Genomic DNA, 17,997 nt, shown 5'->3' with positions numbered 1-17,997 from the left:
TCCTTGCGCCGCTAATACTGTCGTATTATCCGCATTATATATGCGGTATTTGCGAAAATACTTTCTAAAAAAGACTTCTGCCACACAGGAACACTGCGCGCCGGTATCCAGGAGTGCGGTGGCCGGGATATTATTTACCAAGACTTCAATCTTCGGAAGAGTTAAATTTTTCACCATTACTGTATTTAACTTGTAGGAAGAGGGGTTTTCGTGGCCTTCGGATTTCCGCACCCTCTCGTCAGCAGAAATCCGTTTTAGTTTAAATTATTTTTCCTTTCCGTGCTTTCCTTCTTTCTCCACTGGCCTTGAGACTTTTTTCCTGGGTTGCTATTGAACTGTCGACGTTCGCCGGCTGTTTTTGAATGCTCGGGTTTCCTTGCCCACTGATTCGCTTTTTCTCCGTAGCCATGTGCTTGAGTTTGCTGTAGTCTTGGCGTACCAAATTGGTTTCGCTGTTGATATTGGCGTCTTCTTTCGACGTCCGCCGTTCTTCTACTTTCAAACTGGATTGCTAGCTGAAATAACTTTTCCAGTGTAGTCGGATTTCTTAATTCAATAAAGTCTTGCACTTGGGGTAGTAACCTCGGCAAAATCACTTGAATTATTTCAGGATCCGGACGGTTTCCATACAAGAGCTTGAAAACGTGAATTTTTCTTAAAATAAAGCTCGAGAGGTTTTCGATTCTTTGTTGATATATGCTAAAAAGTTCCGTTTCTAATTTCGCACGATCCCTTACAACAGGGAAGGCTTTTAGTAGGGCAGTCTTGAAATTTTCATAAGTATAGGTGGGACTTCCTGCTTGACCCAAGAGACTTCTGCCGATACATTTGAACCAGTTAAGCGCTTGGCCCCTCATAGCGCTGGTAGCTAAGGTAACTTTTTGAAACTCGTGCACGGGGTAGAGCATGAAATGGTCATCCAATTTTTCCAAAAAAACTGGTTACCGGTGAGTTTCCATTAAATGTTGCTTCTGGTTTCATCGAAGCGCGCATGGTCTGGACAATGTACCCAAATCCTTCCAGGGCGGCAGCTGGCATTTCTGGATTCTGAGCCGTTTCTGCAGGCAGCACAGGTTCTTCTTGAAACTCGGCCATGGTTATTCTTCTCCGTTGGCCGCCACTATCAGGTTCAGTGTTTCGTCTAACCTTCTTCGGAAACATACAAGGACCTGACTAAGAACAGAGAGCTTACTAAAGCTATGTTCACTAATTGTAGTAAGTAGACAGGATACAGACGAAGGGTATACAAAACCCTTTATTTTTTCTTTATAGACAATGACTTCCGTACTTCGGAATACAATGACCCTCCACTCGGGGTCTAACGTAAAAGATATCAAAATAAAACTAAACTCTAATTTAACTTTAGAATAATACACGTGTAAGATTGGCCTTATAATAACAGGAAGCGTATGTAGCACAGAGACTGTGAACACTACAATACGTTTAATTTATCAAGAGGATTAAAACCTCTGGCCTGGAAGGCAAATAGCAACTGCGTAACTTCTAAGGTAAGCGGCCTGCTTCGAACTCACTGCTTCCTCTCTTTCGCTTGGCAAAAAGGCCACACTTAAATACTTGGCGTTCGCCAGACAAACTTTGCATAAAATCCTTAACGCTTATAATTCTGGCCGGAAGTAGAAAATAAGAAGTGATAGTAAAGATTTAAAATAAAATAAATGTTAGTAAAACTTAAGATCCTTACAGCCGTAACAGTGGAAGCTATGCCCTAGATTAGTTTAATTAATCTTTATGTAGGCTAATTATGCAATTTATTAAAATTCATTATTGTTATTATTTTTTAGTGTAAAAAAAGTGTAAAAACTTGAATGTTAGTATACTTCATGTCCATATTATATTACAAGAATTTTGTTAAAGAAAGTAATTAGAAGCTATAAAAATGTATAGTGTAAGCTACTTTCAAATATTATAAGTTCAAGAGAAAAAAGTTTTGACTAGGATTTAAAGTTAAATTTTCATAAGACGCAGAAAAATAATCTCTTGATGTGCTACCGGCTTTCGCGGGCAGTTATGTTTAACATCTGAGTGTCTAAAAACCAGATGCCATTACAAAACTTGACTGGAATGGATTGAATTGGGTTAGAATATTTAATGAAGGCAAAATATACAAAAGCCATCCGCCTAAGCTCAATTTCAGTTTAACCGGAACATTCCAAAAATTGAATCTGTAGTTTCCCTTTCCCTAGGTTTTGAGAACAAAGACACATAAATCAATTCGACACAATTTTCAACAAACGATTGGATAAACATTACTGAAAATATTTACCTAAAATTAACTCAACGTTTAAATTTTGGTTATATTTTGTTTGAAAATATATGCTTTTACATTATATATAAATTTAATAAAATTTTCCTTCAAATCTATTTCACTATTTTCGTTGCTCTCATAGGTGAAAATGCTTTCAAATTTCATAGACTGTATTCCTATAAAAACGTATATTTAAATATAAATGTGATCAACCCTGAAATTAAGAATCAAGCACAGGAGTTATTAATACAGAACCAACTATCATTTACAATATTGGCAGATGTTAGTTTGGCAGTGTAAAAATCCTGTAACAATAGAATATAATAGACACTTTTATGCCATTTACAATGATGTCTATTTTGAATTTACATTATATTTTCTGTTCCTGCTATATATATTTTCGGTTAAATCGAAAGTTTAAAGCTAATTTCACATACCATGCTCGATGTTTGTCAGAAACAATATCAGAATTCAACATTCTTAGTCCAAATTTTCCTAATATTCTGATTTTTAAACTGAAGTTCGAAAGATAGTTGAGGACCACAGAGCTTCTCTATGGGTATGTCGATTTTCCTTAAGATACGGCCATGAAGTTGAAATTGTGCCTTTAAAATTTAGAAAATCTTAAATATTTCACGAGACGGGAAGGGTATAATAGGTCAATTCAAGCTCTGTCAGAGCTCGAAACTTGGACCTTCCTATTACTAGCTGCACCAAGCTAATCACTTTCATCACGAGAGCATGCATTGAGGGATGCAATGAACTTTTACGAAACAATGCATGTTTGCAGCTCTTTCTAACTTACTTTTTTTGCCTATACCTGCGTTCACTTACATCCTCTAATGTTCTGCAGTATCAATTCACGAAGAAAAATCTAAAATTTTAACTATATTATTTTAGAAGGATGTGCTACACCTTTTAATATAGATGTAAAATCTTACTTTAATGTGGCGTCCTCCGGAAACATAGCGGCTGAAAACATCTCAGAGAAAACAATGCGGGGAAAACATCTCAGAGAAAACAATGCGGGGAAAACATCATCGTAAAAAAACTTCGGGATAGAAAATAAAGCAAGGGGAAATATTGAAGATTAGAAATTTTGTGGTAATATTGCGTTATTTTATAACATCGTTCTTAAAAATATGAAAATAAAGAATAAATGGCGCTTACAAAGCGTAACGGTAATATCGCAAACATGCATTTTCAGATTTCTAAAAGTTTCATCTGTAATAAATCTTGAGTGGGAGAAGTAGTGAAGAATATTTTTATCCGTATTTTTCAGAATTTTTTAATTTAAATTAAGATATTTTATTGCCAAATCAAAAAGGAAAACTTTACCATTCAAAATAGGGGAAAAAGTAGAACTTTTATCTTTAGCTATATATAGGGATTAATAAAATATTAATTTATACAGTTAACTAATAAAAATTGTAAAGAACTTTCTCGCTCCGGACTGCATGCTTTCGCGGTGCAATTGGACGTCGTGAAGGCTGGCTCTACGTCCAGCTGGCAATCAGGAAGTCCGAAATTCGATTCCCAGCGAAGGTATTGCTATTTTTTCCCGCTTCCTGCACAGAAATTTCCTCCAAATATTATTTAATGAGTCCTCTTTGTGAAAGCATATTAACACGTCTTCATAAAATACCCTATAAGCTATATCTCCTACGTTCTCAGCCTGCCTTCGTGGGGTAGCGGTCAGCACACTCGGCGTCTATCGAGAGGTCCGTTGTTCAAGTCCTGGCGAAGGCATTGCTCATTTTCCATCTCTTCTGCTTTAAAAAAAACAAATGTCTCTACAATATAATATAAAAAAGGCAATTATTAAACATTGCTCATTGTCTGTAAATGTAAAAATTCTGTATGTGAGAAGCTATTTTTTTAATCATTGACGCAAATTTAGCTTTAATGATTACACAATATTAAGAATGAGATTGACGAATTCTCTTTACCTAAACAAGGCTGTGTATTTGCTTCCAGTATTTGAGATAAATTAAGTGAAACCTCGTAGGAAAGATTAATACAATCATTCATTTACGCAAGGATTATACACAAAATTTATCAATCGGTTCCAATAAGCAGTATGAAGTAGCGCAACTAATTTTGCATTAGACGATGCTTGCTATTGTTATTGTTATTGGTATTAAATGCATCAGGCAAGTAATTGAGCAAACGTAGATTAGCTGTTGAATATTTGAAATGAATTCTTATTGTTCCGATTTGCAGGTAATACAATTCGTTTTATTCGCGTTTGTTCGAAAATTAACCTGATAGTAGTAATTACTGGTTAGCTATCTTACTTCTGCACACTGGTCGAGAGTTTCCAACATCAATTTCCATTTCTACAGTAAATACCCATTCAAGCAATTCAGATGCCATTTCGGCTTAACATGGCTCATTCTCTTTCTTTCATTTCATTCAGGATATCTGTTCGAGAGTACTTTGCTAGGAAAGTATTCATTTAGGTTATTTGGGTAATCCAAACAACATCATTCGTATTTAGTCTTGGCTTTATCTTGTTGGGTTCTTATGTCTGCAAATGAATTCTATTTTACTTGCGAGTAATTCAACGCTTCATTAGAATTGTTAGCTATAAAGCAAAACTTCTCAAGCAGAGGAAACAGAATCTGTAGTTTAAACTGCAAGAGACTTCCTAGGTAATACCGCTGTTTAGTACCGAAATTACAATACAATGAAATGTGTAAAATACATTTGAACTTACACCAATTCCACCGTCAAGATAAGTACTTTTAGTCCAAAGGACTTTGTCCCTGAGGGATTGCGATTTTGCGTCGAATCACTCTGAATGTTCATTTCACTTTTCAAACTGTTGCCACCAAATATTATCGCCCTGTATTATATTTAAAGAAATTAAACAATGAAGAATCTGCATAAATGTATGTATGTTTCTCGCATTGTGATAAAACAACGGTATCTACAGCTATCCAATTTTGAATGACGTAATCCTACTGTGAATATGGGCATCTGGAAGACCAAATTTGAAATTTGGAATTTGTTTTATTATCGATTTCCTATTTTGTAAAACTTTAACGAATTTTTGATTAACATACTCAAGGATTTCAAAGCGAGTAATGGCAACGTTGTACAGAAAAAACCTTTTTATCTCCAGCGCGTGAGAGTGTGTATCGGAAATTCTAAAGATACGGCCATTTTAAAATTATTTTGTGATATTGCTCTTGAACTGAATTTTATGGTTTAAGTGTGGAGAACATGATATTTAATAAATAAAGGTAGCACACAAAATGTTAAAAAAATGCCCCTTTGGACGTAATTTAAAATATGAAACCTTTCAGATTTTTTAAAAAATTTTCTTTGTTCTTTTCCTTTCTTCTATATTTCCAGTATTATACGGTTACGCGTAAGATCATCTAAATGATATCAGAAAACGAAACTTTCAAAATCGCTAATTAAAGCTTTCTCGTAGAGCTTTCATCATGTGCAACTGCTCGCACGAGTCAAATTTTTTAAATCTTTTAGCTGCGCCATCACGTGATGAACAAGCGCAGAAATGAAAATTTGTATACGTACACCTCTTCTTACTGCATCGCGCACTTATTCTAATTTTGCACCACTCTGCTTCCTTTCATTTTATGGTTACTGTGGTTAATAGTGCTGTCCATTGTTAGCAATTATCCAGCAGTGTACACTGCGCAAAAGAAAAAGGAAAAGAAGAGGACAGTTCTATATCTTTCGTTTTACTGGAAAAAATTGGTATGACATTTCAGAAAAAGTTCCACTTTGTGTCAAAATATCTATGTTAGAACATTGCTATATATAAATCTAATACATACCCTAAGTCGCGCTTTCGACATATGAAAATCGCAAGTTGAATTTTGTCAATCGGCTCAGTAGAACGGGAGGCATATTTCACAAGTGCACATCAGCGTAGCCACTGAAGAAGGGGTTTCGAAAATGGATCAATGAGCTTCTATTGCTCTTGTGACGCTAAATCTTTGAACCTGTGAGCGTATGTTGTTTACGTTTTAATTTGCATTAGTTTCGCAGTTATAAATGTATGGCGTAATTAATAGTAGAAAATCTCGTAGTGCTTTCGTTTTATGAGTTTAATTAATCGCTCACCTTTCAATTTCGTGATTTTTATCACTCATTAATATTCGGATTGATGTTCACGGCATATTATCATCGCTCTTTACATCGAGAAATTTACTTAAGCTACAATTAGCCTCGAATATTATGCATTTACTAACACCTGTGGATTAAGAGAATTCAAGCGTATGATTTTTTTTAAAATTCTGCTGAGAAGGACTGAAAGTGTTACAACTTGTCTAGTTTTTCTTATTTCAGTGCTTGCATTCTTTTGATTTTGAAAGTGTAAGATTCTGAATAATATTACGTATGATCTGATTATATCTATTGTTAACATTAAAAGTTAATACGTGAGTAAATTGAATATATTCGTTGTAAATAAGATAAATTCGTTCAGTTTGATGAGTATTTCTTGCGTAGACAGTACATATAAGAGTGAGAAGTTATTAAATGTGAAATTTAACACACTAAATATATGCGAATCCAAATTAGTAAAGTTCACTTTACTTTGTACCTTGACTCCTTTCTTTCAATATACATGTATTTATTAGGAATACAGTATACATTGGAATAAAATTCTGCATTGGTTATTATAACATCTTTTTCATATAGACTGCAATAAAAGTTACTGAGTTATATTTATATACATATTTGGTATAAATATTTTTCTCATATGCATAGTTTTTTTAGCATTTGGGCTCAGACGTTAACACATATTTCTTTCTTCATCTTATTAACTACTTAATAAGTAATATTTCACATGGATGTTTTTGCAGAGTATCCAACATTTGTTTGTATTTATTTCAAATTCCTTCAACCAGATAGGTGACAGGTGAGAGCAGGTCCGGACACCCGGACGGCTTACATAGACTAGTCGGGTATCGTCCGGATCCCGCAACTATCTGAAGCTACAGTCCGAAAACAATACAAGGCCAAAGTACACGGCCATACAAGGGCAAAATATAGATTTTTCTGCGTGCGAAATTAAACGTTTCCTGGCTACATCGCATGCTAACACATTGCTACATATACTTGCTACAATGTACATTTCATAATATGCATTGCGTTGATCATTGCACTGTACTTAAGGCACATTTACAACTCAATGCTACACTTAATACACTATATATTCTTTGCAACATATTACGCTGAACATTATTCTTGACAATTCAACATAGATTCTGAACAATGTAATTGTTTAAAACTCACGTAACTGGATTAAATAGTACATAACTTCGTTATATAAGACAGACTTAAATAAATAACTTGATACAACATATAAATAAAATAGTGAAATCTTCACAATTGCTTATTATTTGATCCAGGTTAGGTTAGGTTAGGTTATTTAATTATGGCAAAGCCTCGAGGGCTATCTGCCTAAGGGAAGGGATGCCTTCGTGGAGGACTTTTTAAGGGAAACTGGCTCGTATACATGTTACACATGGGGAAAAACACGAAAACACCCATGCAGCCAGCCCGTTCGCGGGATTCGAACCTCGGACCGAACTACCAGTGTTCAGCGACTTAACCGCTCGGCCGCTGGTGGGCCTTATTTGATCCAATTTCACAATGAAAAGATTCAGAAGGAATCGACGATGCTTTAATTATTTTGTGCAGAAAATTGCGTGGCAGAATATTTTTATCCATTTTGCTTAAATCTTAAAGCACCCGAAAGGTCATGTGACATGACAGAAATATTACTGGATGCCCATTGGTCCATACGAGAAACCACTCCCTCGGTGGCTACACAGATGTGCAGTTGTGAAATATGCGAAGGGGAGTTATAGAACTGTCTCCCCCTTTTTTTTTGCGCAGTGCACATAATTGAGAAGGTCTAAAAGAAAAAAAAATAGCTCATTTATATTTCATATTATGTACTTCATTATTAAACTAGAGGATGCTCAGTGCACTGAAAAATAAAATGTTTTAAAATAATTATCTTTATTCAATGCTTTTCTGCAGCATACTTAGAAGTAGTCATATTAAAGAGATTGTCAAATGAACTGCAATATTCATTACAGTTTGCTGTAAAATTTCTATTGCATCTCAACCTTAGTTCAGTGTTCTAAAAAGCTACATTTTTAGTTTATTATGAAAATTATTAAATATTTTTATGAAATTATATGCTAGTTTGATGCAGTGAATATACATTAACTGGACTTATTAAAAGCATTACAATTTTGGTTTGTTTGTAATAACTATAGTCTTGTAAGCGGTAGTTAATAAAATATGTTTCAAACGTCATACATAATTTGTACAGAACCATTTATTACATATATATGTTATGTTTTAGGTTTTTTAATTTAAAATTCTTTTTGTCTCCTAAAAACATGTTAAAAAAGAAGCAGTAGGATTCGGGTTTAGAATCTAAGCTGTAAAGTTTCCCCAAATTTCATGAATATATGATATTTTTTTATTACAATTCCATAAAGACCCTTTTACTTTGTACCTTGACTCCTTTCTTTCAATATACCTGTATTTATTAGGAATACAGTATACATTGGATTTATTAGGAACTAGTGGAAATTTACGTGTGTAACGAGTTGGAAAGCCATCCTTCTGTGGGTAATTTTACGCTCAGAACGTTTTTAAGATAACGATAAATTTGCATCTTCGGAATAAGGTTGAGCTGAAACTAACAACGGTTTTCGTGAATAGCATATTTAATTTATCATACGAAGAATTATTATTTCATTAGATTTTGTATTTTACGAAGTATTATTTTCTATTATGTTCTTGCAGAAGATATAAATACCAAGATGGAGCTGAAAGAAGCATACGAATCCCTTCTTATCGTGAGTCTGAATCAGCCCTACTCGAAAGAATACGTTCTATTTTCTGAAAAAGTAAAAGAGCTTGCAAAAACGAATTATAACTTTACATACCTGGAAGAAGTGGTAAGATAATGGCTTTAATTTCATTTTATCAAATAATATTATAGTTATTCTGGAAATAACGACATATTATAATTTATATATTACTTTATTTGAATGGTACTTAAATGCTCAAAATTTAAGATTGCAACAAATAAAACCTTATATTTCTGAAGGCATTCTGTAATAATAAAAGTAGGTTTGTATCTAATGCTTCACGTATATGAGCTTCATATAATGAGGATATTTAACAAGAAACGTATTTTAACGTTTAAATACCATGCCTTTAGTTTAAAAAGTAAATATGTCTTCTCTTAGTATAAATTTAAAGACAAATAGTAAATTATCTTATAAGATGTTTCTCCCGCTTTCCTAGCGTGCCTTCATGGTGTAGTGGTCTGCACGCTGGCCCGGTATTCCAGAGGTCCGTGGTTCGATTCTCGGTGAAGGCGTTTGCTCATTTTTCATCTTGCCTGCTTCCAAAAAATAACCTAATGTCTCTACAGTGGCGCTCGAACTAAAAGGGTGTTGGATGAGGATTCTTCACACCCGGATTTGGCGATTGGGTCCCTTAAATACCTTAGTCGCCCTTTAAAAAAGGGTGTATGTAAGGTATTTTTCCCGATTTTCTATCGTGCCTTCGTGGTGTAGTGGTCTGTACCCTGAACAGGTATTCCAGAGGTCCATGGTTCGATTCCCGGCGAAGGCGTTTGCTTATTTTTCATCTTGCCTGCTTCCAAAATACACCTAATGTCTCTACAATCTTTTTAAAGTTATACTGTAATTATATGATGACAGATAATATTTTAGGAAAGGATTTTTTAAGTTTAAAAGCCTAATTTTATATTCGAAACATTATGGTAATAGAGAATGTTAATTTTCATATACAGTTTATTAACAGATTTCGAAAGCTATTTAATTTATTATGAATTTTGAATGAGAGAACGCATGAAAACAAAATAAAAATAGAAAGGATTTTTTTCCACTTAACTAGGGCATTATGCCCCTAAATACGTACTGTAGGAATTTGATAGATTTGAAGCAAGCCATAAGTATAGTAGTTGTTTTTTAAAACAGATAGCGAGCATTAATTGTAATGCTTGTTCTTGATCTTGAACAAGTAAATAACTTCACGAATGTCTCGAAATGTACTAATTTGTTACGAGAACAAAGAAATAAAATAAAGGCAGTTTATTAATTTCTTACTATTTATTACTTTATCATATGGGAATCTGAATATAATTCCCTTTAAAACCCATTGTAGAATAACTACTAGTTAATATTTTTCCAACAACAATATTCTTGTAAGGAAATGCAGGGGCTTCTTTTTTGGTGAAGTAGTTAATACATCTAACTAGCATACAAAAAGTCTCGAATTTCACATACCTAAACAACAATACTTGAAACGTATCGATTCACTGAAAAAATAAACTAATTCAGAATAAGCACTTTTTATCACAAATAGTTCAGAATTTTAGTATGCAATATGTTCCCCACTTTACCAACTCGTAAATACCTAGAACTAAGCGACAGCAAAATAATTTAAAATGAAAAGATTTTTCAGATGCATGGAAAGTTCGCACTTTTTATCACAAATAGTTAAGAATTTTAGTATACAATATGTTTCCCGCTTTACCAACTCTTAAATACCTAGAACTAAGCGACAGCAAAATAATTTAAAATGAAAATATTTTTTAGATGCATGGAAAGTTCCGAAAGATTTCGCCAGGAAATTGTTAAATTTCAATTCAGCTTCTTTCTGAGCACATTTCCGACTCTCCTCATAACACATTCTTTTCCAGCTGTATGTTCAAAACTATTGAATGCATATTTCTTTTCTTGTTATCGCTTACCGCTTACGAAGCGGGTAAAAAATGGCACTTACAAAATAACGTAATCGGTAGCTAAGGCCATTTGCTGCTCTAGGAATAACTTTTTCCTTGGTGGCTTTGAAAAGGAAATTCATTTCTTATTCGTGCTGAGCAAATGATTAGTCAATAAATCAACTGCTATAAAGAGTTTAATAAATGAATAGCAAAATATTTAAATAAAAACATATAAAATTTACAACAAGCTTAATTGTAAAAGGCCCTCCAACGGAGAAAATGCAGTTTAGATAATTGAAGTTGTACTGTCAATTCTTTCTTAGAAATATTTACAGCAAGGGAAGTATTACCGGTAGACCTAATCAAATTGTAAGGATCGTGTGTTATGTAAATGACAGAAGAAAAAATGAGAAAGCTTGTTAGCGTAATTTGATTGGATAGCAGACACACGCTCAAAGAATCAAAGCAAAATTTACGCAAAGCGACCTTCGAGAATAAAGATCTAGGAAATATTACGATAAATTATGCCCATGTTGATGCTGTAATGACTAGATCACGTGTCTTTTCAAATTAGTTAAGGCGTTAGAAAATTAGGTACTCCTTGCAAGAAATAAAACGAAAGACGATAGGAAAGGTTTTAATAAGCAAAATGTGTTGGTAAATCGTGTATATAGGATTCTATCATTGGTCAAGACAATTTCTTTAAAATATACATCTACATCCAAAAGCATAAGGAAAGCAATAAAATTAATTTGTTTACAGTAACAAGGAAATAAACATTGTAAATTATTTTACCTTTTTTCATTCCTTGTAACGATGTAAAGAAAATATTGTAAGAAGTAAAGAAAAGGTTATAAAATTTAGGGTATCGTATTTCGTCAGAAATATCAGTTTCGACCATTCCGGAATCTATTAAACGCTTGGTTTGCTTAACGTTTGTATGCACGGACAGAATAATGGACTCTTTTATCCAAAATGGATGGTAAAATGAATTCAAAAAGAATTTTTCGTGATGTCTGCACATGCGCAAATATTTTTAAGGATTTTGTATTTAGTTGGCTATTTATAGTAGAATTGTAATTAAAATTGTTTCCCCGTGTAATGCAGCGCGTGACGAATTTTAAGAGAAAGCTACACCGAAAAAGTAAAAATACGCACGCACATTTAACAAATAGATTTCCCGTAATTTATATTTAAAATGAAATAATGCAATTGTGTGCTAGCTGTAACTGTAATTCTTCCCTTTTGCTTTCCAGAAACCTCGAGAAATTATGAGAATATTCTCGTGACTTATTAGAAAGAATTTAATAAATGAATAGCAAAATATTTAAATAAAAACATATAAAATTTACAACAAGCTTAATTGTAAAAGGCCCTCCAACGGAGAAAATGCAGTTTAGATAATTGAAGTTGTACTGTCAATTCTTTCTTATAAAAGCTGGAGAAAAATATCTGAGTTCAGTTGTTCAGGTAACTGTTGTTGTTTTCGGTAGCGAATTCGCGGTGAGATCGGATTAGTTTTCTCTGCACTTTTAATTGTGTTCTATTTGAAGTTTTAGTAGTTTAAAATATAACCACTGTGTAACGTTGTGGTATTATACGAATATCTGTGAGGAAAAAATTCAATATTTTGTTTTATTTCTTATGATAGAACAAATTTTATCAACTTTTCATCAGACTTGTGCATTCAATCTATTACAAACCCGTACGCACGCAACAATATATATTTTACGTATTTCTCATAGCTCGAAAATAATTAGCTGCACAACGTTGAAATTTTGCACCTCCTTTTTTATTGCAATCGGTAGTACCAAACGTATATATGTGTGTGCATATATGTACATGAGACTATTAAAATTTCCAAGACACTTTGTTTAAATTTTAAAAATTTTTTAGCGAAAAAGTTTCAATTGTATGTTTCGGCGAAACGCGTAATGGTGTTAGCTTGATTCGACGTTCAAATAAATGAAATTTCCCTTGAAAAGCCAGTTTGGAAGTCGAATTGGGCTAATTTACCATTTTCCGCTTACTTTTTATCTGTTTCTGTTTTTTTTAATGTTTTACATGTCTAATGGTTTGATATTCATATGTATTAATTTTTTAGTCGTAGTCATATAGTTCCAATAACAGGAGGATAAAAATTTTCAAGTTTGGGCAATGTCAAATTAAAAAAAAAATTAATTTTCAGCAAATACATATAACTACACACTTAATAGCAATTAATGTATGCAGTTAACAATATTTAATATCAGTATATTGTTATTATAAAAGGAATATTTAATAAGCCTCACAAGGAATTTATGTGGTGACTACTTCGGAGTTTTTGATATGCAATATACAAATGCTTACAAATTCTCCATTAGAAAACATCAAAATTACTGTTAAGATTCTTCGGTTTATTTCAAAATGAATAACGCAATAAATTCGCTTTGCAATATTAGAGGTTTATTTGTTTAACGTTCCTTTTAATTTTCGAACTTTCCTTCATTTGTAGGTGAATTATTTCACAGCAAGTTTTCACGATGCTGTTCTGATGCTTTGTGGAGCTATTAATGAAACGATAAGTCTGCTTGAAAATCCCCAAAACGGAACAGTCATCCTATCAAGGCTGAAGAATAAAACATTCAGCGGTAAGTTGATTATAATATAGCATTCAGATTATTAGAAATCTCTAGAAATTAACTTCATAGTCTTTTGGCTTGACTGAACACCTTTCTTTAATTTGTGAATAGTTCCTTTTCTTGAGTATAATTCTTCAGCTTAATCAAGTTTCTTATTGTTTCTAGTCTTCTTACTAATTCTATTTATTGCTTTTGGTCTATAACAGAATCCAGATCAAGTCCACAAGTGTTATCTCCGGAAATAAGGAAAGGGTTGCGTTTGTTATTGGACATTTTATGGAGAGTTCAAGCGATGGGTTTGCATTCATAACTGACATAAGAAAAGTTTCGTTGCTAGGCAACTAGACCTTGATATGAAGCGGAATCTGACATAAGTGTCTAAATGTTCCAACTTTTCAAATTTATTCAAATATGGTATAAGAATTGACCAATACCGGCGGTGCAAACGTGAATTGATTTCTAATCGACGATTTCGCTCTGTTACCTGCGCATTCACTTCACGCATGAGCAAATTTATTTTCAATTTAGTTACAGCTTAAACTCTATTTTACAAGTGTGAGCGAAACTAATGTCGTTTTTGCTTTATAGCAATTGTTGCATCGAAAAGACCGTGAGAACTCTCTCTTATAGGTGAGGAAAAAATTATGCACTTTTACATCAAGTTTCAAGACGCTTTTTCTGCTCAATTATGACCTTCACTGAGATGCAGAACTATAAACTTGTCCATTCGACTTTTGGTCATACTGTGTCATACGCGTATTTTTGGCAATCCGCCTGCTTTGGAACTTCACCGCGAGTTCATATAGATTCTCGAGCGTGTTGAGATTCCTTTAGTTCAAAGAAAGCTAGTATTTGAGGAAGAAACTTAGACAACTTAGTCAATTATCTCCTATAATAAATTTGAATTTTCATAATATGATTTCTGTCAGTTCTTCGACCTTCAACTGGTATTTGCTGAAAAGTTCTGCTTCTAACTTGTCTCTGTCTTTTGCAATGGAGAATGCTTTTAGGATGGCATTTTAAAATATTTTGAATTCGTAGGTGTTACTTTATGGATCACACAACAAAAATTTGCCGATGCATTTGTACCAATTTATTGCCTGCCCTCTTAATGCGGTGACTGCTGTCATGACGTTTTGCATTTCTAGTACTGCATATTGTACAGAATGCGAATTTAAACGTTCAGAAATTTAATAACCGAACTTCTTCCATCAAAAGTCACTACGGGTCTCATAGAGGCTCGCATGATTATTCACAGTGAAGCCAAATCCTTCCATGGGGCTTACTGGTGCTGGTGGGGATTGAAACCTTGTGGTAGGGCAGACTAAAATTTGAGATTCTTTGTAGCACTGTCTGCTACTGTTCACTGTAAGAAACGTGCATTTCACCAAACATAACTTACTTGTGGCGAAACCTCTGTAAAATTATAAGCGACTTATCCTACGTCTAAAGATGAAAGCAAAAACGTAAGAAGGGTGTAAAAGACCCTTTTATTTAAAAGTAAGTAAGTTGAACAGAAGACACATCTGGCGCTTACAAATCAGCCAATAGTGATGGCGAGAAGTCAATGTAGAATTTTAAATTTAAAACTAAATCTAAGTATCTATTATTAACTAAAAGCTACGAGGGTAAATTTAAACGCGAATTTTAGCTGTTAAACGTACACCGGCGTGAAAGCATTATTGGCAAGAATGCAGCAACGCCGATGACAAGAACTCTTATCTTAAAATAACAAACTAGTAACGTGGCCTTCAGCAGGCAGAACTCGCTCTATTTAAACAAACCTCCAGTTAAATACGCTCGCTAATTTGCATTCTGGCAGAAAAAGTGAAAAAGAGATATGACAGTATCGGTTCAGAACTTAAAAAAGCTAGCTAAATAACATAAATAAACCCTACATTGTAATTAACAAGCATTATTACTTTCAATATACTAAATATTGCACATTTTGAAATATCCGTTTTTTAAAGGTTGAATGATTTTATTACAATTATGCTGTTTTATTAAGTCTAGGTATATCAGGTGTTGTAACCATCAATTCTGAAGGAGACCGAGTAGCCGATTATGCACTTTTAGATCAAGTGAATACGACCACCGGGAAATTCGAGGTAAACAGTTTCACTTAGCAATAAGCTTTCAATTTTTAGTTTACTTTATTAGCCATACTATGAAAAATAATTAACATAAAATATTTGAATGTGAAAAAAGCTTATTTGAAAATTTGTGAATGAAAATATTGTATTCCTTACTTTTTTCATATGCATATTGCTACGTCGTTTTTTTATTCCCTGTGACTGCTTCTACACTTAAGTCACAAAGAAAAAGAGAATGAATAACGGGAGAAATGTTTGCAGTGATTCTTAGCAGTAAATTTCATTCTCCTAAATTAAATAATTTTAAGCTGTTATTTATCGAGTTGTTTAAAGCAATTCCTCGATGTCAGAAATTATTTCTGTAGTGCCAGAAGAGCTCCCATAGTTTAGAACGGAATTCATCAGCGGTATTAAAGCAATATTAAGAGTTTATTTTGTCAAGCTAACACTCTACTTGTGCTTTTTATTTGTTAGACTTTCAGTTTTTTTAAGAATACAATTTCTTTCATTACGTACTGTCCGTTACTTACGTCTTTCCCTACTTTTCTTCCATTACCTTCATCTGCAATTAAAAGCAGCTACAATATAAATATCTAGTTTTTATAAATGTTCTGGTTTTTCTAAAAGCAGCAACAATAGTTTCTACAAAAGCAATCAACATTCTGCTATTGACACCAGATTGTTTAAAAAAGTATTCTTTTCCTTCTTTCTTTTTTTAGGGGAGGGATCTTTAAACCTCATACCAGAAATTCAAGCAGAAACATTATATAAAAAATAAAGCAGGGATATATTTTTTGACTTGGAATCGCATAACAAGGTAGGATCAGAAATGCTTTTCTGACGCAGTAAATAACGCTGGTCCAAGCATTCTCGCAGGGAAGCTTTATTTCAGATGAGTAAGATGGACTATGGACTTAGCTGATAAGCATCTATCATGTCATATGACTAATAACTGATCTGGCGTGATGCGTCAATGCAGAGGTCTGTTCGGCTGCCGGACGACAGTTGATTATTTCTTCCGTGGATATACTAAAACACTATTGTGTGACACTTTCGTTGATAGCGGGTATCTTCTTGTGTAAGGTATTTTCTCCATCCTTACCGCGTGCTTATGTAATTGGAAGCATGTCTGGCTAGCAATCGGGAGGTACAGAGTTCGAACTTCGAAAAAGACATTGCAGATTTCTCGCGTTTCTTGAGTTCGAAATATTTTAAATTGTCTCTACAGTGCACCCAAACTAAAAATATTTGGTGGATGATAATTCGTCCCGACCAGGATTTGGTGATGGGGGTCTCCCTTTGAGTGAAGGAAAATTTAAGGCATGTCCTCCTAAAGGTAAAATGAATTAATGTCTAAGATTAAAATAAATACACTGGTGTGCAAAAATTAAGGACGAGACGGTTTTTTCAATATAACTTTGTACAAAAGCTTTCCAAATCAACACATTTAATACCGTAAGATCCCCAATACGTAAGCACATGAGTAATGTAAGTATCACTTACTAAAAGAGAAATCAAAGGGATAAAAAGAAGCTTTATTGAAAAAGTAGCATGGAGCGCAATGCGACAGAAGGCCGAAACAACCCTGTGATGGGTGTCCAGCAAGAAACATCCGGTCTTTAATAGGGGATATGATCTCCCCTGACTGCTAGGTAGGTTTCATAGCGTCTGCCCATGCTGAGAATGAGGGTGTCAATGAGTTGTTGTGGCACTGCTGCCCATTCGTCTTGCAGCGCCAATCGAAGCTCCGGAATCGTCACTGGTGGTAAGGTACGAGCTGCCAAGCGTCTGCCTAGAAAATCCCATACATGCTCGATGGGATTGAGATCCGAAGATCGTGCCGGCCAATCCATACGTTCAATATCCTCACTCTCTAAGAGCTGTTCGCCAGCTACTGTTCGTTGACATGGTGCATTGTCGTCCATGGAAAGGAACTGCGGACCCATAGCGCCTCTAAAAAGACGCACATATGGAAGAAAAATCTCGTTACAATAACAGGTCCCGTTGACTGAACCTGCGTCGAAGATGTGAAGGTCTGTACGACTACCAAGCATGATGCCTCCCTAAACAAGAACACCGCCACCTCCATACCTGTCCCTTTCAATGATGTTCGAGGGATGATTGCGGCTTCCCCGCTCTCTCCAGATGAGTATGCGATGAGAATCGCTACTCAGACTGAATCTGCTCTCATCTGTAAAGAGTACTCGTCCCCATTCATTGTCTCTCCAATTCCGGTGTTCCGGGCACCACAGA

At 34.3% G+C, this 17,997-nt stretch overlaps 1 protein-coding gene across 1 annotated transcript in view; it reads left to right on the top strand.

The window, feature by feature from the left end:
- Nucleotides 1-17,997, top strand: part of LOC118183279 (atrial natriuretic peptide receptor 1-like) — a 168,293-nt gene that overhangs the window by 53,912 nt on the left and 96,384 nt on the right. The window contains exons 3-5 of the mRNA XM_035352757.2: nt 9,074-9,228; nt 13,525-13,660; nt 15,665-15,759. Coding sequence (XP_035208648.1) covers nt 9,074-9,228; nt 13,525-13,660; nt 15,665-15,759 — 386 coding nt within the window. The remainder of the gene's footprint in view (nt 1-9,073; nt 9,229-13,524; nt 13,661-15,664; nt 15,760-17,997) is intronic.

This window comes from Stegodyphus dumicola, chromosome 9 (genome assembly GCF_044657685.1).
Source record: "Stegodyphus dumicola isolate Sdum_Otavi_A_Nest chromosome 9, ASM4465768v1".
Lineage (NCBI taxonomy): Eukaryota > Metazoa > Arthropoda > Arachnida > Araneae > Eresidae > Stegodyphus > Stegodyphus dumicola.
This window is presented reverse-complemented; position numbering and strand designations above follow the sequence as displayed.